The 22,252-nt window shown below is 30.0% G+C and overlaps 1 protein-coding gene and 1 long non-coding RNA gene across 6 annotated transcripts; both read left to right on the top strand.

The window, feature by feature from the left end:
• The first annotated feature begins 1,321 nt into the window (after nt 1-1,321).
• LOC122525533 lies at nt 1,322-2,925 on the top strand. The gene is made up of 2 exons (XR_006305817.1): nt 1,322-1,836; nt 2,161-2,925. It is a non-coding gene; the product is annotated as an uncharacterized LOC122525533 (long non-coding RNA).
• Nucleotides 2,926-4,076: 1,151 nt separating this feature from the next.
• LOC122525530 (choline transporter-like protein 1) lies at nt 4,077-18,026 on the top strand. 5 transcript variants are annotated; one of them, XM_043648384.1, is made up of 18 exons: nt 4,077-4,126; nt 5,427-5,561; nt 12,821-12,939; nt 14,519-14,632; nt 14,780-14,928; nt 15,016-15,093; nt 15,166-15,256; nt 15,343-15,406; nt 15,565-15,673; nt 15,754-15,877; nt 16,105-16,224; nt 16,336-16,458; nt 16,536-16,642; nt 16,726-16,982; nt 17,193-17,359; nt 17,466-17,558; nt 17,650-17,742; nt 17,835-18,026. In XM_043648384.1, exons 2-18 carry the CDS (start codon nt 5,540-5,542, stop codon nt 17,886-17,888), a joined length of 1,884 nt encoding a protein of 627 aa, XP_043504319.1. In that variant the 5' UTR covers nt 4,077-4,126; nt 5,427-5,539; the 3' UTR covers nt 17,889-18,026. The 5 variants fall into 5 exon arrangements, with proteins under 5 accessions (XP_043504319.1, XP_043504318.1, XP_043504317.1 ...); XM_043648386.1 differs by lacking the exons at nt 4,077-4,126; nt 5,427-5,561 and adding exons at nt 7,954-8,043; nt 8,206-8,315; XM_043648383.1 differs by lacking the exon at nt 4,077-4,126 and having other exon boundaries at nt 5,385-5,561.
• Nucleotides 18,027-22,252: the final 4,226 nt, after the last annotated feature.

The following is a 22,252-nucleotide window of genomic DNA, read 5'->3' on the forward strand; positions in this document are numbered from 1 at the left end:
ACACGTCGGGAGAGGCCTAATAAAAAGAAAAATTAATTTAAAAAAGAAAGGAATGAAAAAAAAAAAAGAAAAAGAAATACCATAGCAGAAGTAAAAAGGAAATTTGAGAAAAATGAATATTAGAAAATCCGCCGTCCTCGGCAATGAAGAGAACGAGAACGAGAGATAGAAATGGGGAATGATAAAAGAACAAAATGAAATCTTCTTGAAATCTAATTGATTAGATCGACGAACGTCCAAAACGAGGTGATTGGGGAGGGGGGAGGAGGAAGGTGATGATGAGAGACAGGTGCTGCGGCTTGGCTTTTTGGTTCGTCGAATTCTCGAAACGAGAAAAGTGCGAGAAAAAGCGAAAAGAGGGTCATATAAAAATAAAACGAAAATAAAAAATTATATATATATATAAAAAAAAAAGTATGGGGATAATGAGATTTAAAAAATAGAAAGAAGAAGAAGAAGAAAAAAAAGAGGAAAAAAGGAAAAAACAAAGAAAAAGAAAGAACACAATAAAACGATGTATTTTATTAGACTCCGTAACTTGCTTCCTTTCGGTGAGATCCAAAGACGTATTTGTCTCCGCGATATAAATAATATATACATACATATATACATATATATATATGTATGTATGTATTGTAGAGTGTAGTTTTGCGTGATCGTTAAACGCCGCGGTCGTATGTGAAATCGATATATAGTTTTTTTTCGTACTTTTATAAAACTACAAAAGAGGGACTATAACTTATTAAAGTAAAAAAAAAAAAAAAAAAATAATAAAGAAGAAAATAAATAAAATAAAATAAAATAAAATAAAATAAAATAAAATTAGCGTGGCTCTACGCATATACTTATATACATATACATATATATCGATAATTTAGATATAATACGTTGTATATGTGTGTGTATATATAGTTATGTAACTTATTACTCTATTACACGATGATACATGCATACTACATACATAATATTATATACATATACTCTTTAACATAACACTTACATTAAACACACTTGAACATTCACGTATATATATATATGTATATGTATATGTATATATATATGTATATATATATACAATGATACTCTTTCTCCATACGATATTATCTCGATAGTATGCGAAAAAATGGGATGATGGTTTCAGTAGTAATGGTTTCAAAGGTTTAAAGAGTGATGATTATAAATCGAACAAAAAAAGAAAAAGAAATATAATAAAAAAATATTATGAGATTTACGCGTGCGCGTGTGCTTTATGTTAAATTAATTATTAACAAAAGTAAAAGAGAAATGAAAAAAAAAAGAACCGAAGCAAAAGAAGGAAGGAAGGAAGGAAGGAAGGATGGAAGAAGAAGAAGATATAATAAATGAGAAATAATAATAATAATAATAATAATAATTAATAAGGGTACGGCCAATGGCGAATTATTGCGCGCGAGAGGTCACGGTTATTTGAAATGAATTAATTAACACAGCCGTATGCTAATATATAAGATTGTACCTGAAACGGATTATTCGACGAAAAATATTTTTGTCTTTTTTCTGTGACGAATTTAGCGAAATATAAATATTCTCCTAAAACGCTTGTCGATTATGATGAAATAAAACGATACGAGGACGAAAGAAGAAAAATAATTCCGAGAAAAATAAAACGAGGAAGAAGAGGAAAAGGAAGAGGAAGAGGAAATTAAAAAAAAAAAAAGAAAAAACAGAAAAATGGCTTTTCATAAATTTTGCACAAGGATGTTTCAACGTTTTTGAAAAGTGTGCGCTACTCCATTCATTCCAAACGGATGATCAACTTTTGCTTTTCGTTTTAATTCCAAACGTCCTCACGTACTCGTACGTATGTATATATATATATATATATATGTTAATTATTATTATTATTAATATATTATTATCATTATTATTATTATTAGTAGTAGTAGTAGTAGTAGTAGTAGTTATAGTAATTGTAGTAATATTGTTAATATTATCATTGTGTTAAAAATTGACTGCGTCAAATGTGCGAGATGGAATATTTAAATTAGTTTCAAAAATTTGTCGTTCGATTCGATTATTATTTTGATTAAATAGCAACATTTAAAATACAACAACAATAACAATCATTATTTTAACGATCTTTAACGGATTACTTTTATATAATCGTTATTATTAATATAGGCGTTCACGTTTCGAAACGGAAAGAACAAAATGGAGGAAACGAAAAAAATAAAAAAGAGAGAAGATACATCACTTAGGATGAATGGAAATTGGAGGGTGGAGAAGAGAAAATAAAGAATGGGGAAGAAATGAAAGAAATGAAAGGAAAGAAAGCGAAGGTACTATTTAATTGCATTCGAGGTTCGACGACGAAAAGCCGAGGACGAGAAGAAGATGATTCAAATTTTTGTCGAGAGAAAGAAAAAGAGAGAGAGAAAGTGAAAGTATAAAAAAGAAAAAAAAAACCAACAAACAAACAGGGGGAAAACGACGATGACGGTGGTGGCGGTGGTGGTGGTGGTGGTGGTTTGTGCCGGCTTTGTTCTATTGTACGCAATATTTTTTTCAACGACGCAAAGTTGCAGCGAAATTTAAAGGGGTGCGAGGGGGGGGGAGGGTGATACGACAAAAAAAATAAAAATAAAACGAGAACAAATAATAATGACGAAACGACGAACGCGAAAGGGTAATGGAAAGAAAAAAAGAAAAAGAAGAAGGTGGAAACGCGAAAGGGTGGATGTTACAAAAAGAAGGTGGAGAGGGTAGGGGTGGGGGAAGGGGAAGGAGAAGGAAATAATTTTAACACGTGTAATCGATCTCACACACGTTTTACACACGCATACGTTTAAAATGACAAAAAAAACTGAATAAATGATTAACGTGATTAAATAAGATGATTGCGCAACGACTGAATATAATTAATATATAATACTCTTCAAAGTGTGATCGTTCTTTCATTTATTTTTATTCCGAATTGAAAACAACGAAAAAAATACCACCTCCCCTCCCCCTCCCAGTCCCCTCTCTACCACCAACGTGTATATTCGTTTCTCGACGATATTCTAACACCTGTTTAAAATATCGTTTTCCTTTTACATCCTCGACATTGATTTCTTCTTCATATTTTCTATATCCTATAACGTTTATCGATAATTATAACACAAAATTATTATTATATTGATTGAATTTGATTATTCTATTAATTGTATATTGCTTCATTATGTCAATCAAAAGTATCGAATTGATTAATTATCTTCTTATACATTTGTACGAAATTATGAAATATATTTTTAAATACCGTTAGTTCGATCGTTTACGGTATTAAAAAAAAAAGAAAAATATACTCGAAGTATTAATAAATTACATAATTACATAATTAACCGTGTACAAATATTAGAAGAATTTATGTATATATGAACAGATTATTCATATTATTTATTCCTATACGTATCTATATTATTGCTTGAAGTGTCTTTTTAAGTGTTACTATTTTCATGTAACTCTCGAAATATCCGACAAATTTATGAGAAAGTATTATCGAAATAGTTAACCCCAACAAACCCCTTTCCCCCTTGTTGATATCCCTGATATGTAACCTTGCATCTAAAAAAAAGTAAATTCAATTGAATCGTATACACAAACGCGAGATAAAAAAATAAAGAAAATTAAATTAAGAATAAAAGTTCAAACTATGCGGCAAAGTAAAAAAAGAAAAAAAATGAGGACAACAACGACGAAGTAAAAAAAGAAGAAGAAGCCGGAAAAGATAATTTGCGAGATTTGGTCCAATCGTACAGATTTGGAGTTTGCGTTGCGTTAAACGTAGTTTGGAATATGGATCGATGATGAGATAAAATGAACGAACGAACGAACGAACGAATGGGTGTGCGCGCGCGCGCGCGCACGTACATACGTCCGTTGTGTTGCTTGGATACGAGAAAAGTAGGAGGATAATAAAAAGAGTTAGCGAGAGAGAGAGAGAGAAAGGGAGAGAGGGTGAAGAAGATAAAAAGAGAAAGATGAACAAATATATATATATATATATATACATATATATATATATATATATATAGATGAAAATTCTGGAAGTTCCTTCCAGTAGCTATTCGTTTCGTGTCGAACCTAACCAAATTCGATTTTGTTTAAAGTAAGCTATTTCAATTCATTGTCAGTCTCTCTATCTTTATCTTTTTCTCTCTCTCTCTCTCTTTCTAATTCTTTTTCTGTCTCTGACACAAACATATTTTCGCGTGCAAACACGCGATATTTGAGATTATCTCCATGTCCTTTCTATCTTCGGTATCCACGTTGCACATTTTCGTATTCGAAAGATTTGAGAATAGGGGTGGGGGTGAGGAGGAGGAGGTGAAGGGGGGCGAAGGCCTTACGTAAGATAAACGTTTAATCTCCGCAAATTTCCAGTACGAATCGGTAAGGACCGACCGCAACATCCCTGACGCAACTTATCCTACCTATAGATTTAATTGGCAACGATTCAATTATTTCCTTCTAGCGAATTCTCGAAATTCGAGGGGAGAGAGAGAGAGAGAGAGAGAAAGAGAGAGAGTGATTTATGCGAGACTCGAATATATCATCTCATCTTTTTGTTTTTTTTTTTTTTTTTCCTTTTACTTTTCTTTTCTTTTCAAATCTTATTCAACACCCTTTTACGCCCATTTTTCTATTTACTTTTTTTTTTTAGCATAGAATCGACGATTATCAGCAATCTCGTTCGTTGAATGCGGAAGATAAATGTTTTACGCGAATTTGGAATGATTTGAAATTTTGTTCCCCCCTTTAAATTATGTTTGTATATTGTACATTGATTAATTACTCGTCGTTCTCGTTAATCCTGACTTTATTTTCTGTTTCTCTCTCTCTTTATCTTTCTTTCTTTCTTTCTTTTTAACTGGATATCAAATAATTCAATTCCGTCTAGTTAATTATTTCTCGTTACATGTTAAACGAGAATGCGATCGTAGTTAGTCGTAATGAAGTTTGAATTACGATTAAAGTAGACATAAGAAGCATAAACTCGAAAGGTATCGTCGCGTTCGGATCGATATAACGTAGGAAGAGAACCGCGCTGGTATCGTGAGAGAGATACACACATTTCGTGAAGCTTGAGCAGCATGTTCTCACGGTCCAGCGAGTAGCAAACGGCGAGGCTGTTCGATAGAACAGAAACAGAATAATAGTAGTAGTAGTAGTATTTTTTTTTTTCTTTTCGGACCCTATTCGCAACAAATTTTCACGGACATTGCGGACATTTAGTTCCGCAATCGAGAAATATCGATTGAACCACGTTGAAAAGCGTATTTCTCTTTTTTCTTCTATTCTTTTTTCTCTTCGTTTTATTTTCATTTTATTTATTTTGTTTTTTCTTTTTTTCTTTTTTTCCCCATGAACATATCGAATCATTCGCGGAAAAAATGGTCTATGAAAAGGGAAAGTGACTGGAAGACACGTTTCATTTGAATTCTCGTTCTTTCGTTCGCGAGAAAGAAAAATAAAGATAAAGATAAAGAAAGAAATCTTGGAAGGTTGCCCGAATCCAACGATGGAGATGACTTCAATGAACAGTAAGTGTGAATGAAGTCTTCTTAGACTATATACTATTACTTTGTATACCTATATCTTACGTGTTACGTTGAACTCGAAATAAATAAGATGACGGATGATCTGTCCTTCTATTTTTTCTTTTTTTTTTTTTTGGCAACGACGTTAGATGGAAAACAATTTTGCGCATTAAAATTTGGCATGACCCCTGAACAATGGCTTCCATTTTTTATCCGCTGTATTCCCCCATTGCTCGGTCGATAAATTATGGATAGTTCCGGGGTAATGCGACTTTATCATCCGAGAAATATGTTTTAAATAAATGTTTTTATGTTATCCCGTTAGGCGGCAGCACTAGTTGGAAATTTTATGTTTTGTTTGTTTCTTCTCTTTTGATTTTTCTTATACTTGGCTGAAGCTGTTGTAAGGATCTCTTTTTCTTATTTGTTATACTCAAAATTTTTGTTAGAAATGATTTATTTTGGAGATTGTTATCGTTAATAGGTGTAACGTATGTCGAAGCACGTTATCGTTTTATTTGATAAAGTCATTTTGATGTTTACTGCTCGTTTATCGATCGTGATCGACATCAGCGACATATAATTCCTCGAGAAAATGAGACACCGATGTTATGGGAATCGTGTTACAATTAAGATGCTTATCATAAAGCGTACGAAGCATGACTCGAGAACAAACGTAATCGATAAATGTCCCTTTCCTGTTATTGCATGTTACATGTTTTGTGAATATTTTATAATTATGCATCCCTTTCGTTTTCATTTATACGATAATAAAAAAAATAAATCGATATTTTACGTAGAATTATTTTTTCCTTGAAACGATTAACCAGATAAACGTTGATCTAGACTTCTAAAGAAGTTAGTAAAAAATAAAAAGAAATCAAAAATATGTCAATGTATATACACATACATAGACGTATACTCATACGTGTGTCAATGTTCTAATTTTCGACTAGCTAACTTTGGCTATGAGCCATCTTTCAAATACCGATTTCACGGTATAATATGTAACTCTAATGAAAAGCTACGAGAAAATAAAGAAAGATTATTATCTCGTTCTCGATTTTCGCATGAAAAGACAATGAATAGATAGTAAAAATCATAAAAAAGGTATTAGGATGAAACTAACAATAAATTGATTAATTTAAGCAATGTTTTTTTTAAACTAACCTCAAAATCCGGATCGGATCGGATCATATAAAATGTCTGACATTTTTTTTTCGACGGAAGTACAATTCTCGTCGATAATATTATCGATATATATTTATATCATATTTTAAAATATCACGTTAAATATGACATTAGGATAAAACTAATAATAAATTGATTTATTTGAGCTATTTCTTTTTTTTTAAACTGATTTCAAAATCCGAATCGGATCGGATCAAACAAAATGTCTGACATTTTCTTCTTTTTTTTTTTGGACAGAAGTACAATTTTCGATGATAATATTATCGATATATATATTTATAGGATCGAACTAGGTAAAAAATATAATCGATATATTTTTATGCGTTGATCGATCAAAAAATGCATGCGTGCATGATCGAAATAAAAGATTCATGTGGTTACCGATCGTTATAGTAAAGTCACGCATGGAGACTCGATCGGTACGAGTAATAGATAAAACGTGTTGTTTATACTTAGGTCGATGAACCACGAGGCTTTGTCTGTTAAAATATAAACGTACTGTTCGTTTGGGAAGATATACCGTATAAGTTAGTATAGTTGCACGCGAATCATGGTAAACCGCGATGGAGGAGAAGTCTTTGTCTAAATTAACGTTCGTCGTCTTTGTGAAGAAAAAAAAAAACAAAAATTTCATTCCATTCGAGCTAATTTCAACATCTTATTACAACAGAGTGATTGATAATCGATCGATCGATCGATCGAGTAATATATAATCATGAAAATGGATTAGTAAATTAAAATTAGATATTAGATCGGTATTATAAAATTCAGAGTTTTTTTTGTCGTATGAAAATCTGGGGCAAAGATAATAGGTACGTATGTATGTGTAGTTCCTAAATGAATAATAACGGATTTGCAAACGAAGTAATTTCATTCTCGGACATCCGTTAATGAAATCCCGAGTAATGTCAAACGATTATCTGAGAAGCGTATATATTACATATATACATAGATATAATATCTGCTACATATGTAACTAATATTAGTAAGTAGTATTTATATATATATGTATACATGTAAAGGTGAAACACGAGAGAACCTTGAATAATCAGCTGCATCTTACTGACTGTGAAGATAATTGTGCTTGTGTTAGGAATAGCTTACAAAGTAAGAGAGATCAAGCCAAGAGAATAAAGAAAGAAGAAGAAGAAGAAGTAGTTAGTAAGAAAGAGTCATGAAACGTGGTATAAAAGCAGGCAAGCGTGCATGTGTCATCATGTAGAAAGAAAGAGAACAAAACACATCGGCAAGAAAGAGTGGGAAAGAGAGAGTGGCATCGTTCTCCAGCTTGTAGGTATGTTATAATACTCTTTCGTGGTTAGTATACCGAGAGTACTCGACTGAAACGCGACTATTCCTTTTGCGTATCAAGTATATATCTATATGCTAACAATAAAGTTTCGTTTTAATAACATTACATTTTGGTAATATTATTTAAAAAACGTTAAAACGTTAGAACGTTCTGACCGATGTGCGTTCAAGGAAAATACTAACTGGTCACGTGATCGCAAAAAACAGTGTTAATAACAATGGCGCCGTTCTACGCGGGAAATACGATTTTTTAAGGTTAGTGTAAGTATTTTTATTTACTTTTATTTACTTTTACTTATATATATATGATTATATCGACTCATCGATCTAGTATTTATGTAACTACGTCATAAGACGAACTAATATTGACGTTTTATGTTTTCTATAATCTTTACGAGGAGATAAAGATAAGTTTAAGTTGAAAGAACGTATCGAATATTTTTTTCAAAAGTATATTCTCTCTCGAGAGTGGATTTCTCGATCGCGTTACCGTTTCTTTACGTTAACTTTGTTAAGTATAACAATAATATAATGGTTGTTTTCTTTCTCCCGTTCTTCGATTGTTTCGGTTAAATTATTGACGTTACTAAAGAGGAATCTCTTGTAGAATTGTTTGAACTGATTACTGTACTAGGCAAACCACTCTTATCGTTTACTTGACAGCCTTTCTCAAACGGAGAATTCGCAAAGAAAGTAAGGTCATTGTGTGGTTTATTAGAGAATCGGAAATAGCAAGATAGTCCGTCTCCGTTCATACGTTTTCAAATTAATCCCGAGAAAACGCGTGACAGACGTTAAACAAACTAGTTTCGTTATCAACCGTAAAGCATAAAACTTTTAAACGAGGTACGTGTTTATATACGTGTAATATTATATTTCGATTTGATTTACATTGGATCGTTAGATTTATTCAACTACATTTGAACGATCATTTGTTTTCTTACTAATGACATTCCCTTGATTATCTTATTATGAAATGAGAAGCTCTGTTGCTTTTATCTATTTAATTGAAGTTTTAATCTATCCAACTGCACGATCCGTTTTTCTCTTTTCTAAATGAAAATTTATTCTCTCGAAATCGTGAGTTTAAACTTCTTGTCGGTAGATACTATCATCAGATCCAAGTGGATTTTCATAGGTCTTTTTCTAATCCCGTATCAAGGGCAAAGTTGAGTACCTCTGCTGGGACGAGAGCGACAGGTTGTCGGTGGCACGCCTTTTGCCAAGTTGTTTTACTCCTTGAAATAATCCATGCCTCTCTCGTGTTATATATATATATATATATTTCATACTTGTGCACTTCGTGTACGACGATGACCACTTAAAAAACGAGTAGAGTAGACCTACAATGATCCTTTGTTCAAAACGTTAATTATTTTCACTCTTACACGAGTGGGCTACTACCTACACACGGTTTACTCGACGGCTTGTTGGTTTCTTTTCAATGACAATGCATGCAAGAGAGAGAGAGAGAGAGAGAGAGAAAGAGGAAAAAGGAAATGTTGCATAACCTGATTACAAAGCTGGTACGATTCTCTGATTATGGAATCGTTCAATCGCACACAATTTTCTTATTCAATTTTTTTCTCTCCATTCATATATATATCTTTGTTTCCTACCTTTTTATTCTTTTTTATCGTCATCATTTTATCTCGTAATAACAAGAACTAGAATTACATTATTAAATAGTAATAATAATAATTTTTAATTAGAAATCCGATAAGAATGATACTTATGATGATATATAATGAAAAAAAACAAAACAAAAAAAATCAATTCAGTTGTTGTATACGAACGAGTTGATACGATAATGATTCATCAATGAGTACTCGTTTCAATGATAAACACTCATCCATCTCATCGATTTTATTTACGAACAAACGAATAAATTATATATCTTTAACATATATTAATAATATTCTGTTCGATCTTAGATTTTATTTGAGAATGAAAAATAATGTTCCGAGAATATCTGGAAATAGATGATTTTCTTTTTTCATCTCTCTTTCTTTTCTCCCCCTACTAACTTTTACTCTGAACCCTCGAACGAAAGGAAAATGAGAGTAGGAGAATAGTTTAGTTTGTATCAGGTATAAAAAGGGCCGGGGAAGGGACAACACTGAAAGGAAAAAGGGAAGGGAGAAACTGATTCCGAACCGTGCTTAACAATCTGGATGCACCAGGTGCGTTCAACTCATAGAAGAAGAAGCAACGGCAGTAGTGCACAGTTTTCCTGCAGTCCTCTTCCAAATATCCCAACCATTATTGTCTTCTTCTTCTTATTTTCCTTCTTCCTCTTCCTCGAACTGAAAAGTTCAATCATCAGCCATCGGATATTTTCCGAGAAATGTTTACTATCAGTTCGGTTTTTTCTTTATACCGATCAAGAAACGATCAAACGATTTTCTTATCGTATCAGTTTTCTCAAACGTAGCTATCGCTTTATTATCATTGGGTGCTGAACAACTCAACCGAAACACGTTGGCTGTGTTGAATCTCGCAGATAAAAAAGACTTTTTGTTGTGGTGAAGCTACAGAAATCGTTGCTTGGATTATCACCCGTGCTCGTCGTCGTCGTCGTCGTATTAACTTCCCCCATTTTTTCTTTCTTAATTAAAAAGAGAAAGTTTCACGTGTTGTTTTTGATAAGTTGTTAATCGTGAACAAATAGTTTTTTTATTATTGGGCTTTTTAAAAACTGAAGTTTTCCTTTAGTTCTTCTTCTTCTTATTGATTTAAACGACCATGGCGTCAAGGAACAACGGTGAGTCATAAATGCTAAGAGATTCTTTGATGCACGAGTTCGAATATAATTAGTGCGTGTGTTACATGTATGTGTGTGTGTATGTGTTTGTATATACGTAGTGCATCAGTTCGTATTGTGACGTTCTTTGTCACGAATTTTCTCTCTCTCTCTCTCTTTTTTTCTTTTCTCATTTGACATTAGGAAATAAAATGAAAATTTGATTTGAAAAAAGAAAAAGAAAACTTTGTGGAAAAATTTGAATTGATAAATTTTCACCTGGATAGGGGGTAGGTGTAGGGGGAGGGGGAGGTAGATAGATAGTTGTTAGAAACACAAAGAGATAACCGGCGATAAACTGCAATTACGTGGAAAAATCGATCGATAACTATGACTGCGTCACGCGTTGCGGAAATGTCATCGGAAGGATCACCTCACTCGCAATTTATTTTCATCCTCTACCCTTTCTTTGTCTAGATTTTGTCGTTGTTCTCTTTTCTTTTACCTATTTTGCCTAGAAAATAGCAATGGAGAGTGGCAACGGTTAGCTCGTCGTCGTCGTCGTCAGCAACAGCAACAGCAACAGCAGCAGCAGCAGCATCCCCGTGTTGTTTTTCAGTGAATCGATGCACCCCAACTGGTGCAATTTTTTTTCTATGCGTTCGGTCGAAAATAACCGCAAAACTATTGTTCCAACAGGAATGGAAAAGCCAACACTAATTTCAACGTTTCTTTCTTTCTTTCTTTTTTCTTTTTTTTTATTCGAGTATCCATAGTTTGCTCGAAAGTTTTATATGTAGTAGTAGTAGTAGTAGTATTAAATAACAAAACGAATCTTTTATGTATTTATTTTCGTGGTTTGGTTTGGTTTTCGTCAAAATCGATCAAATTGTATTGTTGAAAGGATTGATAAATGTGACTCAACTAAGTGAGTTGGATTTTACGTTTAGTCCTTTTTTATACTACTGCAACCTACCTATCTGCTCCTACTCCTGCATATAGAGGTAGGAAAGCATTCTTATCTGCTGAACCAATAACCCACTTTCATACGTGTCGCTCGATAACTTTCCTATTGTTTTCTTTGAACGCGAGTCCGCAAATTTTTCTCCAAAGCTAACATATATATATAGCACATACGTCGAGTAAAAGTGATGTTAGATTAAATGAGAAAGTATAATAACTAACATGGTGATCATTCCATATATACGAAATCAACAAAATCAGAATGATAATAAACGAAACTGAAAATAAGAAATAATTACAATTTCTTTTTCTTTTTTTAACTTTCAAACTTTGTCTATTTTTTTTTATTAAACTTATTGTTAGTTAATAACTGAAGAAAAAAAAAAGAAAGAAAATCACTTTGAAACTTTAAATGTTAGAATATTTTTCTTTTGAAAATCGGATAACTCTCGTTGAAAATAATTGCTGTTCAATAATCCCCCGTTTACGAGATAAACATTATTTTGAATTATAAATTTGAAACTCGTCTTATATATTATATTATATTAATAACAAGGAAATCATTTTTTAAAATGATAATATAAGTATGATTTAAAAAACATAAAATATGTTACCTTGAATTTAGATGTTACATGTATCCAATAATGCACCGCTTATGTAACATCATATAATAATAAATGCAATATGCTATTTAAAGGTTTTAAAGTACAATGAGATTCGATTATTGTAATCACGGATAATAATGTTATCGGCTGTAGTTATCATAATCAATTGATCTTTATATAAGATCGGTTAAAAATAATCCTTCTGTTATAATCAAACTTCGACTATTGGTTTCAATTTCGATAATTACACATGGTAACAACTGATAAGAATTTGTTTTAATCGAATTCTTACTAAATAATTCAAATTCAGTAAAAATTCTTTAAAATGAAACGTTTATCCGTTAAAATATAAAAAATATTATATAAAAATAAGATATTATTTGAAAGGATAGAAAAAAATGTAATAAATTTTCCTTATTTTTGTAATTGGTGTTTTTCTTAATTTTAAGGTACGGAGGAAGGTAATCGTCAACAAACAGCACGTGCACAGGAAACTGTTTCGATTAATTCCTTGAGGATGGGTTGTTGCGGATGTTCGGACGAGGTCTCCTCCAAGGTGGAACCTGGGGTAAAAAAAAAAACACTACATTCCTTAATTTACGCGGAAAAGATAAAAATATCTTGTTAATATAATTTGTTAGTAGAATAATAAAAAGAAAACAATACTATTAATAAATAGTAAAAACCGATACAAAAATTATCAAACCATTTAGTTCGTATAATTTTTGCACGGGAAAAAACACGCTAATGAAAATTCAAGAAAATTATAATAAATTTATAACAAATTCTAACGAGTATACGCTTTGCGAAATAGTGAATCATTTTTTCGTTTGCAAGAGTTAAGTAATAAACATTATAAAAGACACATTTTAAATAAAAAAAAAGAAATTTTATCGAACGAATTCGATTAATTATAATAATTAGAGAAAGATAAATGATTCTTCTGATCGTTGATAAGATTTTCTCTAATCGTGAATTCAAAACAGAACACGTTAAAATCCGTGCTAACATCTGGATACACACAGTTTCGTATGAATAAAAAATCGCAATTGGAATTAATATACATGAAAAATGTATAATATTTCGCGTAATAATTATCTTCACGTAATAATTATTATCAAAATCATTACATATGTAATTTATCGTTTGAAATATTTAAAAAAGAGCAAAATAGAAGAATACTAATTCAATTTGTATGTATGAAAAAATAATACTACGTATATCAAAGAATCCTCAAGACATTTGAATTTATAATTAAGAAATGTTATTAGTTAATGTTCCCGTGAAAAGTATTTTTTAATATTAGTTACACGTTCGTAGCATAGATAAATGTACGTTGATAGTGCAATGTAATAAACTTAATGAATCATCCGTTAGGTAGTTATATTTATGTATACGTAATTCATATATAAGGCTAATGAGAAAATTTAATTAAATCATTTCATTAATCTAACTGGATTACTATCACGGTGACCACCAACACTGTGCTATCACAAGGTGAAAGAATACCCTTTTCATTTTATCTACGTGAAAGTTGCTAACGGAAATGAAAAGTAAAATATATTAGCAACACGAGAATCCTTTCTTCAAACCGTTGGTCAATGTCGATTCATAAACGTGACCGGACTGTTATCTCTCCTGTTTTTCTAACATTCAATCTTATCCTATCGGCAAAATAGAGAAAATAAAATAAATAGAAAATTATATTAGAAAATTAGCTCGAAAGAAAATGAAACAAAAAGAAATAAACAATTTTTCTGCTTTATTAACAAACGATTCAAAATTAAATATAGCAAAAGAAAATTGTAAATATACAAGGTTTTCTTTTTAACTACCGATAAAATAAAATTTTTTCTTTTTTATTAAATTAGTATTTATCAACGTTTTTAATCAGAGTACCTAATATTATAGATTTTTCATGTAAAATTAATATATATATATTTTTTTGTTTAAGAATATTTTAATTAAATAGTTTTACTATTACATTCGTATTTAATAATAAATCATTTTAAATAAATATATATATATATATATATATATATATAGATGTATATCAAGTGTATAGGGTATCAAATATACAGGATGTAGTTAAATTTCACTATCACACTCTTATTTGATTAGCTATTATTTAAATTTGATATTTTCAGACTCCAGAGAACGAAGAGATGGCAGCGAGGAGATCCGAAAAAATATTCGTAACCAATCGGTCCTGTACTGATTTAATTACCCTAATTATTCTAATCGCATTACTCGGTGGTTTTGTAAGTATAATTTTTCGTATATAAAAATACTTTTATACATTCCAATCATAGAACCTAGATATAAATGTACGTTGATTTGATTTAATTTTAATTACGATTTCCGTTTTCCAAAAAAAAAAAAAAAAAAAAAACCAACGAAAAAAAAAGGCATTTATGTTAACAAATTCCGTGAAAAATGGGGACATATATCGCATAGTATACGGATACGATAATTGCGGAAACGTTTGCGGACGTATCACGCCAAAGGAAACTAATCCTGAATTTAGTTGCAAGGGTGCCGACTACAGACATTTACCGTAAGTGTTGAATCAATAAAATTACGTGACGAATCATATAAATCGTAATAACAATCAAACATTAATATCATTTGTTTAATCTCGTAGATATCTGCAGATGAGTATTCTACCAAATGGTACAAAAATACGAGACTGCGTAACCAAGTGCAACGATCCGGATCATTTGTAAGTAAAATATCTAACGATTTATGATCAAATGTATCAAAACATACTAAGAAGTGAATTTCATTGTTGCAGAATATTGTTTTTAAATCGTTGCATACCTAAAAAAGTAACGGATACCGTAACATCTATTATTAAAAGCCTTGGATTAGAAAATTTTTATAGAGTAAGTCAAGTTTTAATTTGATTAATTAAACGAATGATGATGATTATGAAACATCATTAATTTTGACGTTTTCATTGTTATTTTAGGAAGTATCAACTGATCTCAGAGTGGCTTGGAGAGAACTGATGTATCTTTGTTTAATTGCACTTGGTTAGTGACATCATCAACGTCATCTCGTCATTATCATCATCATCATCATCATGATCGTCAACTATCAATCATGATTGTCATTAATATCATTCCTGTCATCGTTCAACTAAATTCAAGCATATCACTTGATGATCCATTAATTGTTCAATCATTTTCAGCATTTTCTCTTGGTATTCTGATAGCCTTTCGTTACATGGTACAATGGATCGTTTATATCGTTTTAATTGGTGTTATACTTGCTTGTATCGGTGGTACAACTTTTCTTTGGTTAGTAATACAATCGTATTATTTCTTATTAACAAAGGAAACAGTATTTTTATAACGTATCACATTTTTTTTTTATTCAGGATGGCTTGGTATCAAGAGAAAAAAGAATTGGAATCAAAGAGCGTTGTTGATAAGGAAAATTTTGAAGAAGATTCCAGTATGGAAGCGTATATGATTTATGCCATCATTATGACAATCGTTACGGTTAGGGTGATTTATTAATTATTATTAGGGTGTATCAAAAGTTCATGCATTTTGTTGTGTTGTTTAAGATAGTGTGCAGCAATTTTGTTGAAAGTCAATAAAATTACTTTATACATGAGAGTGAAATATTAATATAAAAAACGCACGAACTTTCGGTACACACCCTAATATCATCGTTGTACCATGAATATTTGACGATATTCAAATGTTATTTTCACTTTAAACAGGTGATCACGTTACTGATAGTTTTGGTGATGAGAAAAAGGATCGCATTGGTAATGCAACTCTTTCGTGAAGCTGGAAAGGCAGTTTATTCCATGCCTGCACTTCTTCTACAACCAATTTATGTGAATATTCGTACAATGTCATCTATCAATTTTTTTTATATATAAGCTATTATTATAATTATATATGTTAATTATTTAAAAAAAAAAAAATCATTATAATCATTTCAATAGACGTACTTACTCATTGGCCTAACAATGTTCGCTTGGATTTATTGTATGCTCTGGATAGAAAGTGCTGGTACCGTTTATAAAAATAAAACAGGAATTCACTTTAGGAAAGATGCACTTATGATAGTAAGTATCGTTATTCTAAATAATTTGAAAACAAAATACTTGTTTTTTGTTTAATATTATTCATAATATTATTACAGACTGCCAGGTGGTACAATCTTTTCGTTTTCTTCGTTTTGTGTGAATTTTTCCTCGGTTGTCAGCACATGGTCGTTGCACTTTCGGTAGCTCGTTGGTTTTTCACGAGGTAAAACATTTGTCTTCTCACTTATCAAAGTATACAAAACTTAATAAATTGTTATGTTAATATATTGATTTATTTGTTTTTAGAGATAAAAAGAAATTATCTTTGACTGTGACAAAAGGATTTGGATATCTCGTAAGATATCATTTGGGTACAATAGCATTTGGTGCACTGATCATTGGAATAGTTCGTTTGGTACGAGCTATGATATCCTTCATTCAAAATCGTTTGAAGAAATTCGACAACAGCTGTGTCAAAGGGATTCTATGGTGTTGTCAGTGTTGTCTTTGGTGCTTCGAATGTGCACTCAAATTTCTCACCAGAAATGCTTACATCGAGACAGGTGTCGTTTATTTTTTTATTTGTCAATCAACGTTTCGTGTTATATTAAGATGAACCAAAAGTTCGTGCAATTGTGTCGAAAATTATTTTTTATATGCGAGTGAAATATTAATGTTAAAAAACGTACGAACTTTTGTTTCACTCCTAATATTCAAATGTTCATCATAATATTTCTAAAACGCATAGTATTTTTTTCTTTTTTTCTCTCTAGCTATATACGGATGTAATTTTTGTACCGGTGGCAAGAAAGCTTTCCAAGCACTTTCGAGTAATATTTTAAGAGTAGCAGCTATAAACAGTGTCGGAGATTTCGTATTGTTCTTGGGAAAAGTATTGGTAGTTGTATTGACAGTTATAACTGGTATTTATTTGATACAGGTAAATTATTAACATTTTTTTCTCTCTCTCTCTCATTAGTTTTGCATGCCAGTAGTGTTTTTATTAAAAAACGAATTTTCTTTTTTCTCATATATTATTTGCATAGAAGAAAGAAGGACTGCAGCATCCCTGGGTGCCAATTACCCTGGCAGGGTTATTGGCCTTCCTCGTATCGCATTGTTTCATTTCAATTTATGAAGTAAGTATCATCTAATAAACGATTAGAACAAAATTTTTAATAATATTTTATTAATTGTGATTGAATATTTGATCGAACGATTATTTTTCAGATGATCATTGATTCAATATTCCTCTGTTTTTGCGAGGATTGCGCGAAAAATGACGGAATTAGTAGACCATACTTCATGAGCCGTGGTTTGATGGTAAAAATTTAATTAATTTTTTTTTATACATTGCTTTTTTCTTATCCTTCTTTTTTAAATAATATATATATATTCTTTTTTTTCTATTACAGGAATTTGTGGAAAATAGCAAAAAAGCGTTACGTCAATTGGACGAAACTCAATGACACCCTGTCGATGGTCCGAAAAATGTTTGACGAGTTATTAATCGTCATCTTTTCGGATTTGAATTGTTTCTTCTTTTAAAACATTGGGGAAAAACTAAAAAGAAGAAAGATAATGGATAAGGAAAGAAACGAACAAAAGAGAAAATAATATTCCTATAATATTGAGAAAAATAATTATTCTTCTTGAAACAAAAAATCTTGTTGAGATAATTTTTCAAAAATTTTCTAGAAATAAGTTAAAATGAAGAAGAAGAAGAAGAAGAAAGAGAAGAAGATAAAACATGATACGATAAACATAAGAAAAAGAAGAATAATAATGAAAACTCTATAAATAAAAAAATAGATAAAACAACCAAATACGAACGAACAAACGCAAATGGTCAAATAATCGAACATAGTCGCGAGAGAGATTTTTTTTCTTTTATTTTTTTTTCTTTTACAAAAAAAAAAGACTGTAAATTTATTGCTCGAATCTCTGCCACGTTACAATGTTTCGCCATTGCTGAAATTTCGTTCCAAATACTATTTTCTTAACGCCGTATAACAACGAATGATAGTTTTATAAAAAAAACTTCGATTCTGGTTCCTAAAACGTGTATTTATATGCGTACAACGTAAGATTAAAGAAAAAGAACAAAAAATAAAAATAAGGACACAAAAGAACCAAAACCAAAAACAGAAAATAGTAAGAAGGGGAAAAAAGTTACAGTTCCCATAAACGTAATAATTTGTCCATTAACTTAGCGCAAGCAAACGCTTTCAAAATATAACTTTTTTATATACATATATATATATTAATTTTTTTTTCTTTTTTTAATTAAATGCACAAATATTTATCAAAGCGAAAACGATTATTTCGTTATTCGTTAAGTATTATTACCATGAGGAGTATTTTATATTCTTTATTACAACAACGTATACCTTTACGAACAATAATAAAAAGAAAACAAAAACCACAAGCTTATTGTGATCATACAGACTGCATTGTAAATATATTCCATAAATCTTGATGATACTACATTGTAATAAAACGAGACAAAACGTTGCTATTATAATTCTTCTTTAAATCGCATAAACATGTATTTGTCGTTAAAAATAATACGACAATTACATTAAGGAATTGTACGAGTATATAAGTTAGATAATATTATTATTTATACTTTTCTCGTAAATTAATATTATTCTGCTATTGTTAATGCCGTTTTAATAATATTATGATTATTATTATATAATTATTATTATTATTATATAAGATAAGATTAAGAAAATACAATTCTATATGATTTATTTCTATACTCACGTGTGAATTTTCTTTCTCCGAATAATACGAATGTTTCGCCGAGAGAATTTTATATTATAATTATTATAAGAAAAAAGATTTTGATGATATTATTAATTAATAATAAAAATAATATTAAAATAAAAAAAAAAAACAAAACACACGTTGCGTTGAATGCCAAGCCGATTTTACATTGCGCTTACTTGTCCATGGTGCCAAAGACGAATTTTTTTAATTATGCGTTATTTATTACATTGTAATATTATTTAGGACTGATTAATTATGGTTTGTAATCACGTTTAATGGAATTATCTTACCGAGAGGAAAAGTTCACCGGCGTTTAAATGAATTTCTTTTTTTTTATCGGCTCGATTATATTTTTTAATTCTTTTTTTGTGCAATTGAAACAAAAATTTGTAACACATTGTAGAAACTTTACTGATTTCATTTTTCCATCTGTTTAAAATGTTTTAATAGAATATATCGCAGTATATATTTAAATAATATTTAATCATTCATGTCATATACATTAATATAGAACTAATTTTATATATAATATATTGCATTAAAAAAGAAAAATAATTTAATATGGATAATAAATAAAATTAAAATAGAGGAACTAAGAAGAGACAACAACAGAACGCGTGTATGTATTTTGAACGTATTTGTATTAGCATAAACGCTAACATTTTTTTTATTGATTTATTTTTATATGTATATATATTTTTTTTTTTTTTTTAAATATTTTCTTTTATTTTCTTTTATTCCAATCGATTCGGGCACACAATTATTGCATGTATGTATATGTATGTATGTATGTACGTATGTATGTATATTTGTAATGTTTGTATGTAATGAATTACAAGGATACCGGGTATGTTTTACAGCTTTTAGCGGTACACTTAGGTATGTTTAAATAATGAATCCGTTTTACAATGATATTATAGCTGGCAGTAAAGAGAGAGTCGGGTTATTCGACATTTATTCGTAAAGATTTATTTCGCCTAAGCGTAGTCGTATAATTAAAATTTTTTTCTTATTAAATGTGGTTTTTCAAAAGAAAGAAAAATACAAAATGGTAACGGTTGTTTTAAACAAAGGAAAATTAATCGAAGTTTTTTTTTGTTGTTGTTTTTTTCGTCGTTATCTTCGATTTTTGTTGTTAATATTGTTGTTGTTGTTGTTGTTGTTTCCTAGGGGAAAAATTAATTAACAAATAATTACATCTTATTGTAATTAGGAAAACAATTAATAATAATTGGAGCGAGGAAAACGATTTTTCTTACTTTTTTTTTTTTTTGTATACGGAAATCAAAGTGCGGAAAGGGAGATAGTTTTTTTTTTCTTTTTTTCTCTCTTATATAAATTAGATAAAATTATACACGTGCGTTTGCGTATAATACGCAAAGGAAGAAACGAAACACAAATATTGTTTCATTTTGATAAGAGTAATTGAATTATGTAAGATTATTACAAATGATAATAACTTTCGTAGAACCGTTTTTTTACCTCGCATTTTTTTTCATACGTGCATACACAACATTTAAAATATTGTCGCAATTTTTTTCTTTTTTTTTTTTTGACAACACGAAAAAATACACACGTTTATCTTCTAATCTTTCATCGTATGTATTAATATTATTATTATTATTATTATTATTATTTAATTTTTTTTTCCTTTCTTTTAATTCTTATTATTCGATTATATTTCGAGGATTTTTTTTTTCTTTAATTTTAAATCGTACAATCGTTAAATTTTGTTTACGCAAATATTTCAGAGCTGCGCGACAACGAGACGTACGGATATGAACGAAAAAGTAAGGAATGAAAGAAAGGAAGGAAGGAAGGAAAAATAAATAAATAAATAAATAAATAATATTAATGAGAGAAAATATTCCTGTGCGAAAATTTAAAGAGTTCTTCTTGGGAGAATATACATATATATGTTTTTTTTCTTTCTTTTTCTTTTCATATTTTTTCTTTCGATAATTTTATATCTCTCGTATGCGATGTAAAAGAAAAAAAAAAAAAAGGGATGAATGAAAAAGAAGAAGAAGAAGAAGAAGCAAAATAAAATAAGGGAAAACCTTGAGATTCGTTAAAATTATTTTCTCTACGTATTCATCGATTATTTATACAAACGATATTTCAATATTCCAATCTAATATTGGGCTTGGTCGTTTGGAAATGGGTACAATCATTATTTTTTTATTTTTTTTTCCTTTTTTTTTGTTGGCTCGCAAAATATTCTGCAAGATCGCGTTCGGTAATTGTTCCTGTATTTTCTTTTTCTTGGCCACAAGGAACTCTTTTAAATTAATTAACAATTAAGAAGAAGAAGAAGAAGAAGGAGAAGAAAAAGACGAACGTGTTCTTCGTTCTTTGACAGATAAATTGCACACAATATTTCATCACGTTGCTACTCCTTGTTTACGCACTCTTCTTTCTTTCTTTCTTTTATATTTTTTTTTTTTTTTTTATTGATCTCATCAATCGGGCCACATGTCGTCGTACTGGTATACTAATACAAATATACGTGGTTTATGTAAGTGTTATGTAAATTAATAAACAATTCAGAGTAGTTATATTCGTAAAGCATCAGTCTTAGTCGAGGAAGTTCAATTAATTTGCGCACATTTCGAAGATATAATATTTTGACATACATATTATGTAAGTATATCCTGCTGTGTGTGTATATGTGTGTCTGTAATACGTATGTATTATACATGTATATATATAGATTAACCAAAAATTATACAAAGATAAAACTTCAAGGTTTTATTCTGTGTTCGGTTAAAAGACGATTCCTATATTTCTCGTCATTTTTAACAAACATTTTTCTTTTGTCTAATTTAATTACAAATTTCATTAAATCCATTATTTTTCCTCCGTTTCTATATCTTTTTTTTTTCTTTGAAAAATTCTGACATTGAAGTTAAAAAAACAAATGGCAATATACGTGAACATTAGAGATCTGTGTGTGTATGTGTTGTGTAATTAGCATCGATGCAGTTTTTGTTTTGTTAAAATACATATTTTTATATAAAATGGGTAAAGAATTATTATTCCTTGTAGATAATATTTC

This window comes from Polistes fuscatus, unplaced genomic scaffold (genome assembly GCF_010416935.1).
Source record: "Polistes fuscatus isolate 324 unplaced genomic scaffold, CU_Pfus_HIC Scaffold9, whole genome shotgun sequence".
Taxonomy (NCBI): Eukaryota; Metazoa; Arthropoda; class Insecta; order Hymenoptera; family Vespidae; genus Polistes; species Polistes fuscatus.